This window comes from Xyrauchen texanus, chromosome 9, assembly GCF_025860055.1.
Source record: "Xyrauchen texanus isolate HMW12.3.18 chromosome 9, RBS_HiC_50CHRs, whole genome shotgun sequence".
Taxonomy (NCBI): domain Eukaryota; kingdom Metazoa; phylum Chordata; class Actinopteri; order Cypriniformes; family Catostomidae; genus Xyrauchen; species Xyrauchen texanus.
The window spans coordinates 14058314-14073906 of record NC_068284.1 but is presented as its reverse complement, the minus strand read 5'-3'; the positions used below and the strand labels follow the sequence as shown (position 1 = coordinate 14073906).

General features: G+C 38.4%; 1 protein-coding gene across 1 annotated transcript in view; it reads right to left on the bottom strand.

Annotated features, from left to right (window-relative positions):
* pigk (phosphatidylinositol glycan anchor biosynthesis, class K) overlaps positions 1–15593 on the bottom strand; it is a 46686-nt gene that overhangs the window by 20551 nt on the left and 10542 nt on the right. The window contains exons 7-9 of the mRNA XM_052134364.1: positions 15200–15317; positions 14819–14929; positions 10028–10200 (exon numbers count right to left, since the gene is read on the bottom strand). Coding sequence (XP_051990324.1) covers positions 10028–10200; positions 14819–14929; positions 15200–15317 — 402 coding nt within the window. The remainder of the gene's footprint in view (positions 1–10027; positions 10201–14818; positions 14930–15199; positions 15318–15593) is intronic.

The window sequence follows — 15593 nt, the reverse complement described above, 5'->3', positions numbered from 1 at the left end:
TTTATTTAAATCACACTACAAAAACGTCAGCAAGACATTAACAACCATTTTTATATCATCACACCTTTGGTTCTGCTCACTGGCACTCAGTCAGACAGGTGACGAGGAAAGAGATGGGCCACATCTGTCATGGGGGATTAATCTACACCAAAGCAACTTACACAGGACACCTTCCTAAATATTTATCTACATAAACATGTACTAGACGAATTGCTTTGACCGTTATCATGCATCTCACACCATTTTAAAAGACGAGATGTCAAGTTATAACTCTAGGAGACCCCAAATCTGTGTCTTGCTATTAGGAGTATGGGTTGAGATTTTGAGCCCATCTTCACTATTTTTAATTGTGGGTCTATGTAAACATGCACTAGATGGACATCTTTGATAATTTTGATAAGTTTCAAAATTTACAAGATCCACGTTTTAAGAGCGTTGCAAGCATAACATTTAAAACATTTATCTGTTCTGGTCCTTCCACTTTTGCTTTCAGCCCATCTCAGCGTGGATTACTTGTGAACAAATATGATTGTCACGATATGATTCAAGCTTTGAAAAGGATGGGACAGTTAAAAATACTATTAGACCAGATCGAAAAAATAAGTAAACAGTTTAATTAATGTTTATTTCAAATGTCATGACTGTTTGATATTTTATTGTGCTGAATGTTAACAGTTGTGCTTGAGGGAACATGTATTTGGATGCAATGTGTTGAATGTGCATTATGTGTAAACCCTAAATTTTGTTATATAATGTTGAGGTTCTTATTCATTCTCTTCCAATTGAGTTTCAAATATGGCTGCATTCGAGGGGCTGCACTATGTTAGCCAATCAGAACAGTGTGCAGTAACATTGCAGTTTTAAGGAGGTGCTTAGGCCAAAACTGAGCGTTTCAGACAGAAGGCCAGAGACAGGGTGTAAAATGATCATATTTAACTAAATTATGACTGTTTTGGTCCAAAAAAAACTTCACTAATATTATCAGTGGACCACATGGAAGATAATACAGTTATTCAAAAAAAAGAAGAGTTTGTCATGACCCCTTTAAACAACTTTATGTTGGTCATGCGAGAAGTAATTAATTAATTTGCTGGGGGGATTTTTCAGCAGAGCGTGAAAAGTATGCCAACATATTTATTTATAATTACTCAAGCGAAGTCTAAGAACGTTTGAGACGTTGTTGAGATCTCATCTGAATCTATATAGAATGCCAGGTTTGGGCAAAATTCTGAATGTAAGAATTAGCTCCATTTCAATTCATGAGTTAAAATTTGAATTGAATAAGACACAGGATGTTGAATTTATTAAACACCATCATGTTGTTATTAAACAACATGAATTTATGAAATTGCAATGCACCTTTAAACACAGTATTTTCAAGCTTTGATTGTAGTCAAACCAAAAAAAAAAAAAAACATATTTTCAGACTAAATATTTTACTTGTTTTGACAAACATCCCTCCAATTTAAGATCCCCTAATCTAGCCACATTAATATGCAGTGGCCTGTGGAAGCTAACACCTTGCCACCATACAGCCATGCCTTCCACAAGTGCCCGCAGTCTGTTCGTTTGAGTGGTGGGATGAAGTTTTGGCCCTCATGTGTGCCAGCAATGCTCTGATAGAAGGGACCAGATGAAACCCCTCAGAGTCAGCTGTCTGTCTGAGGTGGCTTCATACAAAAGCATAGTCTGGATAATGAATGGAGGAAAGAGAAAAAGCACAGAAAGCTAATTTTGTGCCCTGGCACAAATCTACAGAAATCCCATTAGACTAGATATAGGATAGATAGATAGATATATTAGGATAGATATTTTTTCCATTACCCACATTTTATCTTTGTATAATACATATTGATATACAGTGTGTGTGTGTGTATATATATATATATATATATATATATATATATATATATATATATATATATATATATATATTTAAGAAACTGGTTTAAGCAACACTTTTATGTGTAGCAGGAAAAAATAAAGATTCACAGGGGGGGAAATAGCTTTTCAGATTTTCTTTGGGTGACGTGTGGGTGGTGATTGACAGGTAATTTCAGAGTTGTCTTTGCTATTCACTGAACAAACAGCAAACAAACTGAAAAGTGTGAGGAATGAGGAATGGAGGTTAACAAAAACAGTGTGGCGCAGCTATATGTTGGAGAGTGGAGGCAATTGGTAATCTATAGGTGGGCATGGCATTTCAGCCGACAAATCACTCCAGTATTTCAATGAGCAGCCTGGGCAGCAAATTCATGGCCCACCGGGGATGAGGCTTTTTCTATTAGCAGACAAAATATCCTGTCACTCTAGCCATGTGTATGGTATCAGCACATTGAACCACATTTGGTCTGAGTTCAAATGGCTCGGCTTGAATTACAGCAAAACGGAGAAGCAACCTGAATATAGATTATTTGAGTGAGGCTGCTTGCAAGAACATCTCCACACTCTGCAATGTAAAAGCATAAAGTGTCAGAATACCATTGTAAAAAATAGTTTCCCTACATCCCACACACTTGTCAAACTGACAAGCAATAACATGAACTAGATTTGTACATTTTCAGAAGGAAATGCGAATGGTCCTTGCCCGGCTGCCACAATGCTTGGGTTTTGTGGGTGGTTGTTAGGGTATTCCAAGTGGTTTCCAGAGCATTGCTATGGTGTTCATGGTAGTTTCTTATGGCTCAATTCAAAGGAGCCCACCCCCTGGTCTCTAGAAGACCTTTTCCACCATCTGGCCAAATGGTTGTTGTTGCAGAACTGTGCCGTTCTGTACCGATCTAAGCTTGTTTCAAGATTACTCACCATGCACAGATCCTCCTTTAATGCAAGTCTATACATTTATTTTGCCCATTTTATCACCCAGAAGGTGAAAATCATCCAATCGCTAAGAAAATGAAACAATCCGAATGATTTGAGGTATAATTCATGTCCATAGCACAAACAGTTAGTTTAATATCTAAGCCCCATTAACACTTACAGCAATTAAGGCCACATACACAGTAAAATGTTTTTGGTAGAAAACTCAGTTTTCAGTTTTCCTAACATCATCGTTTTCCAAAGCATGTGATACTAGAGCATTTTCTTTTTAGAAATAAATTTGAAAACTCCCTTTATTACTGAGAGCTTTTTGGTGGAGGAAATCACGGCTCCAGTGTGAATGCAAGGTGTAAACATAGCAAAATCAATGCATTTGAAAGTATTAGTTTCAAGGTTTTCCATTTCCAAACACCATCAATTTCTAAAGTATGCTGTGCTAGAGAGTGTTTTCGCAAGTCTCCATTTTCGGTATAGGAAAACGCTGTTCCAGTGTGGATGAGAGGAATGATGAACAGTGGACATTGCCAAAATCGCTGGATGTTGCAAAGTCTCTGAAAACTCAGTTGTCCATTTCCAAGCATCATCGTTTTCCAAATGATGCGGTACTAGAGATACTTTACAAAATTCTACGTTTTCAGTGGAGGAAAACGCTATTCCAAAGTAGATGCTAGGTGTAAACGTAGCAAAATCAATGCGTTTCAAAAGAAAAAGTCTCCAGTTACACATGTAACCTCGGTATCCTGAGATGAAGGGAAAGGGATATTGTGATAACACGCTATGGGGAATTCCTTATCCGACGACTAGTTGAAGCCCTTATACAATAACGGCAATCTTGTGATTGGCAATGGTTATTAAGTCCTGCCCCTTTAGGCACACAGTTGGCCTATATAAGCAGGTGTGAAATCACCATTTCTTCAGGATTTTCTGACTGAGGGACAAGAGCACTCGTAACTCCCAACTCTGAAGCTGTAGTGTGGCCAGTTTTTGCAATGTCTAATTCCCTTCATATTAGGGAACCGAGGTTACATGTGTAAGCGGAGACGTTCTGATCACTCGACATTCTGACAAAACGCTATGGGAAACAACGTTATCCTCCAGAGGGATAAACACTTGAAAACGTATATCCAGCATATTATATATATATATATATATATACACTCACCTAAAGGATTATTAGGAACACCTGTTCAATTTCTCATTAATGCAATTATCTAATCAACCAATCACATGGCAGTTGCTTCAATGCATTTAGGGGTGTGGTCCTGGTCAAGACAATATCCTGAACTCCAAACTGAATGTCAGAATGGGAAAGAAAGGTGATTTAAGCAATTTTGAGCGTGGCATGGTTGTTGGTGCCAGACGGGCCGGTCTGAGTATTTCACAATCTGCTCAGTTACTGGGATTTTCACGCACAACCATTTCTAGGGTTTACAAAGAATGATGTGAAAAGGAAAAACATCCAGTATGCGGCAGTCCTGTGGGCTGAAAATGCCTTGTTGATGCTAGAGGTCAGAGGAGAATGGGCCGACTGATTCAAGCTGATAGAAGAGCAACTTTACCTGAAATAACCACTCGTTACAACCGAGGTATGCAGCAAAGCATTTTTGAAGCCACAACACGCACAACCTTGAGGCGGATGGGCTACAACAGCAGAAGACCCCACCGGGTACCACTCATCTCCACTACAAATAGGAAAAAGAGGCTACAGTTTGCAAGAGCTCACCAAAATTGGACAGTTGAAGACTGGAAAAATGCTGCCTGGTCTGATGAGTCTCGATTTCTGTTGAGACATTCAGATGGTAGAGTCAGAATTTGGCATAAACAGAATGAGAACATGGATCCATCATGCCTTGTTACCACTGTGCAGGCTGGTGGTGGTGGTGTAATGGTGTGGGGGATGTTTTCTTGGCACACTTTAGGCCCCTTAGTGCCAATTGGGCATCGCTTAAATGCCACGGCCTACCTGAGCATTGTTTCTGACCATGTCCATCCCTTTATGGCCACCATGTACCCATCCTCTGATGGCTACTTCCAGCAGGATAATGCACCATGTCACAAAGCTTGAATCATTTCAAATTGGTTTCTTGAACATGACAATGAGTTCACTGTACTAAAATGGCCCCCACAGTCACCAGATCTCAACCCAATAGAGCATCTTTGGGATGTGGTGGAACGGAGCTTCGTGCCCTGGATGTGCATCCCACAAATCTCCATCAACTGCAAGATGCTATCCTATCAATATGGGCCAACATTTCTAAAGAATGCTTTCAGCACCTTGTTGAATCAATGCCACGTAGAATTAAGGCAGTTCTGAAGGCGAAAGGGGGTCAAACACAGTATTAGTATGGTGTTCCTAATAATCCTTTAGGTGAGTGTATGTATATATATATATATATATATATATATATACACACATACACACACACACACACACACACACACACACACACACACACACACACAGTGCTGTGAAAAATTATTTGACCCATCCTTTGACAGAGGGTGGAAACATTCAAAAGAAATTCTAAAATTCTTACAAAATCTAACATAAAACAAAGGCAATCTGAGTAAACCAAAATTCAGTTTTTAAATGATAATGTTATTTATTGAAGCCAAAAAGTTATCCAATATCAACTGGGCCTGTGTGAAAAAGTATTTACCCATAATTACTAAATCCCCAAATCTATAAAACTGCACTCATAATGGGGTTCAGATGGATCAGACACACCCAGGCCTGATTACTGCCAGACTTGTTCAATAACATCAACACCTAAATATAACTTTTTCAGAAGCATGTAATTGGCTAAGGTCTCACCAAGAAGCACACTATGCCAAGGTCAAAAGACATTACAGAAATGATGAAGAATGTCCATATTGTGCTATGGACATGAGATGCCAAATGGGCTGGTTTGAGTATTTCTGTAGCTGCTGATCTCCTGGGATTTTCACAGACAACCGTCTCTAGAATTTACTCAGAATGGTTCCAAAAACAAAAAACATCCAGAGAGCAGCAGATCAATGAAAATGAATGACTTCAGCTTGCTTCATCAATGCAAAACACTATAAGTGTGAACGCGTCTTTAGGGTTAGGCATTCCCAACTCTAACTGTGCATGTGAGGTGCTGCAGCATATTAATAATTTAAACAGGCTCGAAATTATTCAACATCTGTCATGGCAATTTTGCAACTATTTCACACAATGAACTTTTAATCAAAGTGTTTTCGTAAATTTATTTGAAAATAAATCTGAAGGTGTCTTGAGAGAGTTGTATGGAGAGCGCATTCTCATTTCCTTTATGCCCATGCCGCAGCTCCTGATTTATTTTTCCTTTGGTAACATCACCTGACATTTAATTACTTTGAGACTTGAGTCCTGCTCTAGGCAGTCAACATAATCACTGTGGGCAAACCTGATATACAATACAATCTTATAAAGAGTGGGCGCAAATAAAAAAGAACAGAAGGGAGTCTATTAAACCATCCTTCTCTGTAAAACTAAATTTACCTAATGGAAGACCTCTGATACAGTGGCGGGACTACGGAGGAGAAAATCAAGAGGATAACTGAATGATTTAGCATAGTCACGCCTCTACTGTTATACTGTACTACAGAGATTCACCTCATAGAGGGGAAAAATCTCAGTTTTTTTTTTTTTTGCTAATTTAAAAAGTGCTATTCCTAAAAAGATTTAATAGTATTTCTGAAAAAAACCCAAAAAAAAAACAGTATGTTTGAAATCATGCACACACTCACATGAGATTAAGCCTCCAGTGACATCTAACCTAATTCACTTAGGTTCAAAACAAATCAATATTTTTGCAGTTTCATTTGGTGACTCTAGTGGCAGAGAAATTACAATAGATTCGAGCCAGGAGAGTTGAAGTGCTGGCACAATTTCCATTTGAAAATATAAAATATTAGCATACTTGACACTTTAAATAGAGTAAAGTGAAAGCTGTCTACCCCTGATGCCATGCCAGCACACTGCTCCTACATGACAGACAAACAATGCTCTAAATGTGTCACAACTAGTCCGTACTGTCACTGGTACAGACAGAGAGCAAGGTGACCAGGCATTAGACGCATACCAGTGCTGTAAAGAGCGGAAACGTGTCCTTGTCAAGGTGTTCAGATGGTGGAAGAAAGGGGAGGGAACTCTAGCCATGCATGACAGATGTGAGACAGCCAGAGACAGGGGACAGAGACCTCCCCTCATGTGCATATGTTGCCATTTCACCCACAGTGATGTGCCAGCATATAGCGAGCCTTTTAGAGATGTGTCTTGACAACCTGTGTCGGTGGCAAAAAAAGAGGATACTTCCATTTCCCAAAGCAACAGTCAACTCTGGCACTAGCCGACAGCTTGTTTGGTGCAGCACTCCAATTCAGGTTTCATCCGGCAGTCACGTTATGTTTGAGTTTACCAGCAATAATTATATTTGAGTGCAGATAAGAGATGGTTTTAGTGTAGCAGACTCCCGCAGGCCTGACCTGAATAATCCAGCTAAATCCTCATTTTAAAATGCTAATTAGTTGTAAATTATCTTTGATGATTAGAATAAGGTATAATGCTGTTTATGTAAGTATCATGCAGCTTTATTATGAAAATCTAATTTGAAAACCTGTCAATGGTGATTAATGAAATAATTATGCTAAATCCTACAAGCAGGACTGCTTTTGTACTAAGGTAGTGCGCGAGTGTTATATTGCTTTTATTACACAGTAAAATAATACTTGTATTTTAAATATTACAGTAAACTGTAAGAATGCAGTTTTTACATTAAAGGTCAGTTAAAAATAATTATTAACACCATGGAAAGATAAATGTTCCAAAGTTTTCTTTGTGTCTTCTATTTAAAATTTGATTTCTTTATTTGTATCTTTAGTTGCTCTCATGCCCTGTCATGATGCGCACAGGAGATCAACTGTCAGTGAACATGATCACTAAATAATACATTAGATTTCAGTTTGTTTCTCACCAAACCTCATAACAATCATGAGTCTCATGGAATAATTGATTAGACTTCTAAATACTTTTCTGTCCTTTTGAAGATTTAAGAGGTGGTCATCATAAACTGCCATTGTATGACATCACTGAGCCAATTTTTTTTTTAAACTTTTATAAATAAACTTTTCCCTTTGTGTTAAGAAAAAGAAAGAAAGTCATGTGGGGTTATAACAACACAGAGGTGAGTAAACAATGACAATTTCTGGGTGAACAAATCCTTTAAGTTTAACCTAGTCAGATTCTTTCAGTCAAATGAAATAATTATGTAATAATTTGTATTAATAATTATTAATTAATAATAATAATAATTTAGCTTTGACCAAATTAAGTACATAGTTCAGGCCAGCTAACAAAGCATTTTTACAGTCTACATAGACTATATCTGATGAAAATTATTTTTTATTGTATTTGATTTAATATGACGTTGAACAATCTGAAGTGTGTTATGTGTGTGAATGGATTATGTAGTCTCATCCTTTCACTGAATGTCTTATAGAAGAAACACTTTTTAACGTAAACATTTTCTTTTCATACTCAATCTAGACATGCTAGTGCCATCTTGTGGCCTTCACCGTCCACAGCACAATGAGAGTACAAATGCCAGCAAACACTCTTAACACACATTAACATTCAAAAGACAATTCAACATGTCAAAATGTGAACTTTATAATGTCATTTATTTAAAATAAGGTGTTATGATTGGTCCTGTCCAAACAAGAAAATAAATGCATAAAAACTTTTATGTCATTTAGCAAAGTGTTGGCCTGATTTGGCCCGTTTCAAAGTAGCCTTATTGACTGAGGCATGTAACATCATTAACAGGTCATTAGGGGAGTCAATATCAATAATGTTGCTTTTAACTGTTGCTATTTGAAAAATAATTGCACACCTTAGAATGTCCGTCATGGACGTTCTAAGGTGTGCAATTATTGATCCAAATACATGCACGGCTATGAGGTAGTTACAGGTCTTGACCGCATAATGATTCCATATCACTTCACCAAATTATTTCAGTTATTTCAAAGAGCCCTACAGGCTACCACAGCAAAATAACCATTTAAAACAAAGTCTATGATATCCTTCATTTATTTCAATTTCGGTTGAAAAGCTCCCTCATCTCCACCACACTTACACATGCTCACACACACACATATATATGCACGCACATGCACACACACACACACACGCACGCACGCACGCGCACACGTGCATGCACACATCATTTTGTGACTGACATATAGAGCCGCACCTCCCACGACTTGATCAATACAACAGTTTCTATTATCCGAAATAACTTTTATTATGTGAAACCTTTTATGTTTCAATGTATTTGACCCTAATCAGCCTCACATAGCTATAATGGAAAGTACCGCACTACCCCTCTCCCTCTCTTTCGATCGTGCACACACACACACACGTAATATCTCTGGGGAAACCCTCACACTCCCTCTCCACTCTCTTAAGCTCTCTCATACACACATGGACACACATGCATATATGCATTACGCACACACTTACTCGAGAAATCGAACCGTCATGTCAGTCACCGACAGTTTACATCGTAAATATGGCAACACTCGCTGCTGCGGAGAAGTGCTTAAATTACATCTTGACGTTTTGAACGATGTTAATTCTGACGAGAGCAGAAACAAATAAAGGTAATCCCACAGGTGATCTCTCTCACTTTCTGAGCTTTTCTCTTTCGATCCCTCAAAATCAAAATCAAAATCACACACAAACTCTCACACACACGCACACAATTCTCATTTCAAAAATCGCATTTCTTCAGTAAGTGCTCCAGGAAAGCAGTGTAAGCCTCACTGTCCTCCGTTGCTAGTTCTAAAGTGACGTTTTCGAACTACCATAGAAGACTTGAGCTGTATCAGAGCAAGATGCAGAATCCATGGTGGAAAAAAGTAGTTCCTCTCATAAGAGCATTTTAGGGATGAAAACAGGAAAATTTGATAAAACCTTGAAAGGTGTCTTAAAGTGTGGTACCATGGTATAAGTTGAATAATTGACTCCGGCTCCCGTTGAATTATTGAAAAACAATGCACACTCCGGTGCATGTCGTGACCGCATTACCAGCTCTATTTTTCAATAATTCAATGGTCCGTCGTCCATTATTCCTTACATAATGCTGTCAATGATTTAAAAAATGTTTAGAATCATTTAGGAAAATCAATATGTTCACCTTACCTCTCTATTGGCTGCTCAATAGGGGATGTCAGATTGATGGTTTCCTTGGTGATCTCCACTTTGCGGACACTCCCAAAGAAGTCCGTGATGAGGACGCTCCTTGGATCTCTCTGGAACAGGTCAGTACGGTGGCCCGGTGTGGACACACACTGACTCTGTGGGCATACCTTAAACTAAAACACAGACACACATTTCACTCTTTATTAATCAAATAGGTGAGAGAAAAACAACCAAAGAGACAACCGTTAATTGCCAAGAAATGAGAGTGCATTCATTCACGAATGTTTGTGCAATTTAATAGATCTGCAAGCCATCATAATTGAATACAAAGAAAAATTGAACAAAATCATTAGCATTTTAACAGTTGTCTATTGTATGCACATCTAGCTAGTGCATTGGCTTGGAAGTGGTATTAATATGTGGTCTTGTGAATTCTTACAAGGATAGTCACTGAAAATTAATGAAAGTGGTCTTGAAACCAGTAAAAACAACAGCTACTGCTGATAAAACTGGCTGATTAAATAGACATGAGTTTTATTGTTCTTTATTTTCTTAGCATTTTTCAAACTATGAGAACAATACATTTAAAGGGTTCATCATAAATGTTTTTTCCTTGAGGTCACATATAATGTTACTCAATCATAATTCATTACCTTTTCCAACACACTCTCTTTTATCTAAATATCCTCTTCACATGTGAAATGTGTAATAGTTCTTTGCTCCACACATCCAGGAACAGCAAAAGGTTTGACAAACTTCACACATTATACACTTTGTTAAGATTGGTTAGTTCTTCTGGTTCTGGTGTTAGGAATAATAGCATCTAACCTGCTTCCTCCTTTTTACTTCACTGTAACTGAATGGGCTGAGTTTCTGAACAACAATTCGGTTCATTAAGGCCAGAGACTATTTAGCAGAGATAGGCGACTTCTATTAAAATGAATGGGAGAAATTGGAACACCCATCAATCAATGGATGTAAAAAGGAAGTCCCGCCTTACAGGTAAAAGAGCCAATCACCTTTAAGATACAGACATTGCCTGTCAATCAACTGGAGAACTATTAGCTATTAGTTATACATGCAGGGAAAATTTCATTTTTTTGTGTAATCTGGAGGTAAAAAAAAGCAAAATTTTTGATACCAGTGTTTTCAGATTTTACTGCTGATTTTAAATATGTTCTTTGATCATAATCTTGACCAAATGTTTATGAGATTTCTGTGTTCCCCCATTCAAGTAGATAGGAGCTGCAGACATGACTGGAAATAGCCTCCTGAAAGCATTCTAAAGATGGCAAACAGTGGACTGACTTGCTAGAAAGACTTTAAGGCTTAATTCGTAAATGTTTTCAGGGTTTTTTTTTTTCATAGGGGAAATAATTATTAACGATAACTAGTCAAATCTTTAAAGAATGACCTACCGTGAGCTCAGAGGTTGTTAATCATTGGTATATGCTCCTGTTGAAGTCATCAGCCCATATTATTTCAAATTCATGACTAAAAAATCTTGAAGAGCTATACTACACATGATCTTGAAGGGAAACTATCCATCAATCAGATAAATCGCAGCAAATAAAGTGGGCCAAAAGAGCTCTGCAACAACCGCCCACTTTCATGACACACTGCGAATGTAACAATCGAGACGTCTCTCAACACTCAAACTACTTATGTATTTATACTTATCTGAATAATTTGCAATTTACTTTAAATATATTGATTCTAATGTTAAAATAAACAACTTTAAATAAATGATTTTATATTTTTCCATCGCTTGTAATTCGATTATGTCATTTGCAATGCTTCATGAAATTGTAGTACTTGTAAAGTACACAGTCTTGTAACTTTTTATTTTTGTCTGATTACTTTTTGTTTCAAATCAAAGTTTGGGATGTAATGTCACCTCATGGTTGGTTTGTGTTAATGGGATAGAACTATGAAAAAATGAATGGGAAAATTACTTCCAAGATGGCTGAAAAAGTGGGAACTGTTACGCTCTATTTCAGAACAAGCCATTTTTTCAGCTTAGTTTCAATAAAGGCTCTTTTTGGACTGGGGAGTAAGTTTTTAGGTCTGAAAGTTCCAGTATGTTTTCATAGCAAAATGAACTCTCAAAAGATCAAGCAACATTTTTATTTTGCATTATGTTGCCTTAATAATTATCCTTTTATTGCCTATTTTTTCCATTCCAAAGATTAAGCATTTGTTTCACTGTCTGTCCCATCAATTTTAGGACATTATAAAAACATACTTCTATATTTAGAATATGTTCTTTTTAATCCACTCCAAGCTCTAATATAATCTTGTTTAGCATGACCTCAGGATCAAATATTTTAAGATCCAATCCTGCCCACCTGCAGTATTTTTAGGTCTGCAGAGACATACAATCTACACAACACCAGTTGTATAATGAAGGCCTAGTCTGCAGTACTATACAAATGCAAATATAAACTCACTGAGCACTTAATTAGGAACATTAAGGTCCTAATAAAATGCCGGATATGGTCTTCTGCTGTTGAAGCCCATCTGTCTCAAGGTTCAACAAGTTGTGCATTCAGAAATACTATTCTGCTCACTACAATTGTACAGAGTGGTTATCTGAGTTAACGTAGCCTTTCTGTCAGCTCCAACTAGTCTGACCTCTCTCATCAACAAGATGTTTCATCCCCAGAACTGCCACTCACTGGGTATTTTCTTTTTGGCACCATTCGGAGTAAACTCTAGAGACTGTTGTGCATACAAATCCCAGATCATCAACAGTTACAGAAATACTCAAACCAGCCCATCTGGCACCAACAATCATGCCACGGTCAAAATCACTGAGATCATATTTTTCACCATTCTGATGGTTGATGTGAACATTAACTGAAGCTCCTGACCCATATCTGCATGATTTTATGCACCGCACTTCTGCCACATGATTGGCTGATTAGATAATCACATGAATAATTAGGTGTACCTAATAAAGTGCTCAGAGAGTTTATATAAATGGAAGTGGAGTGTAGTTCTAGCGGGAAGACCAGCAGGTGTACATCACATCATTAGCTGGGTAACTCCTAGCCAATCGCACGCAAGCCATTGCTTTATAAGTCCGCTCACAATCTATCACATTGCTGTTTCGGTGTGCTAACACTGCAACCTCCACCTACCCACCACCACCAGTTGAGCCCTGTCCTGCAGGGGGGTAGGCTCCTCGCCCCTGCCTCCTATCTCCGGCAGGACATGACAGTTCCGGGTACAACTCCCTCGGACTGCCGAACAGGGCCTACGCCAAAGAGAGAGACATTACCTCCCTGTGGCAGCGGGGGCGTGGTCAAGCGCCCGTCCGGGAGAGGAAAGCGGTAAGGGCGCTTACACCTGAGCTAAATTATGCCTAACACCTGTCTCTAATTCCAGTGAGCACGAGGAGAGCGGCATAAAAGCAGACACAGAGCCTCCAGTCAAGGGGAGACGACAAGCCAACTCAGTGCGCTTGTATTACATTGTGTGTTGTAAAGAAAGAGAATAAAAGCTTACCTTGCGCTGAAAACCTGTTTCCTGTCCTCCTTCCTGTGGGAAGCGTTACACTCCCGTTTTACATCTATCAAATAAATGACATCTCAAACTTCACTCAAGCCTGCGTGTCTTCCCGATAGAACTGTTACAACGCCTAAAGTGGTTCATTACACCGACTATTCAATGCAATTAAATTCTATTTAACAAAACTTGATAAAGAGATCCTTTCAAAATACTTGAATGAGTATGGTGAATAATTTGAAAATCATAAACTACTGCAGCTTCCACAAACATGAAGATTAAATAGCATGTATACCTTGTGTTTTTGTTTGGGCATTCCTGTTCTTCCTATTTCAAACCATGCCATCAATCATCCTTAGCTGTAAACTAAAACATCACAATTTCATGATTCAGACTTCAGACTAATTAAACATCAACTCAGCACCATTTAAAGTGAGACTGCTGACTTACAAACAATAAAAAAGGGCATTTCTTTATTCTCTCCCCTTGACACCAAGTTATATTTCTAAACATCAATTGCTCAGCTGGAGGCAAATTGGAGGCAAGAGGAAACATTTCTTAAGTGCATACTTGATGCATACTAAGCAATTTTAGAATTAGACAAAAGGAACCATTAAATGGAGAACAGTATAATCTTGTTGCACAACTCAGTACACACTGACAGACAACTCAGTCATTGAGCAAACTTTCTGATAGGAGTGAGACAGATCAAGTGGCCCATTTCTATCAAGATTAAAACCTCTTTCTCTCTCTCCCATGGGAACTCCATAATATCACTGCTAATCCAACAGAATGGAGAGAGTGCAGGGAACAAAACACAGCAGAAAAAAGGCATTTGTTGGACCTGTTTGATCTGGGATGCAATGTGCCAAGAGAAGAGGATATGGAGGGCAGGAGAGATCAAAGTGGATTGTGGGAGTTAGTGAGACTCAAGCCATTGAGATGAATGGGAGAGAAACTCAAGCTCAGCCAGGCCTTCAGATAAAAGGTCTGCCTCCTGACTGTTTCAAAGCTGTTTGACCTACACCAGTATTAGCCACTCTGTTTAAAGTGGCATGTTAAGAGAACTGCCTTTCTTTTCATCTGAGGCAACAGGACGCCTTTGTGACTGCAGTTTTAAGTTCACATCATACCAACACTGTGGACAAGAGAAACTGTTGTCTATTTATGATATTGGACTTACAATACAAAGCTTGGGAATTAATAGGCAGGCATCTATGTGTTATGAAACAGTCTTAGACAGACACACACACACACACACACACACACACACACACTTACCAGATCATTCATGTTGGCTTGACTAGCAGGATGGACTTCCTCCAGGAATTTTAGTAAGTAGAAAGTGTACTTGTCCATCAAGTGGACCCCTATAGCCAAGTCTGGCTGATGCTGTACAGACAAAACAATACAGATGAACCAATTTACTTTTTCTTAACGTCCTTAATCAATTTAAAAGCATTTAAGCATTGCACTTAAGTAAAACACACATTTTCCAGGCATACATAAGTTACATAAATGATTTCCAGAAAATAGACTGCCTTTAGACTGCTTCATGTCATAAAAGGTACTAAAAACTGTACTGCAAGTTCAGCAGATGTACGGGATAATATGAGAGGTAAAATGACAGATGTGTAGCAGATCAAGTAAGGTTCGACTCACTGAGAGGGAGTCCTCCCCCACTTGGCTGCTGGCCAGGGCCATGAGGTTGGGTGAGTAAAACCTCTCATACATGGAGGCCCCCTGACAGGTGTCTATAATGAACAGCAACTCGTTGTACCTGCAGAGAAAAGAGCTCAGTTACAGCAGCAGTTGTTTTCATTAATCTAAATCAAATGGGCTTTTCCTTGTATAACTGTTCAGTATAACATCTATGCAATTAAAGCCTGTTCTGGAGTGATATGAGGCATCTTTGACCTGCACTGAAGCCATCACAGCCTTGCTCGCTATACGAACAAACACAGCACTCCTCTGCAAGCAGTTGCCACAGTAACCAAGAACCCAGCTCCCATTAATGCTCCGCAAAAATATATAATAAAAATTAGAAACCACTTCT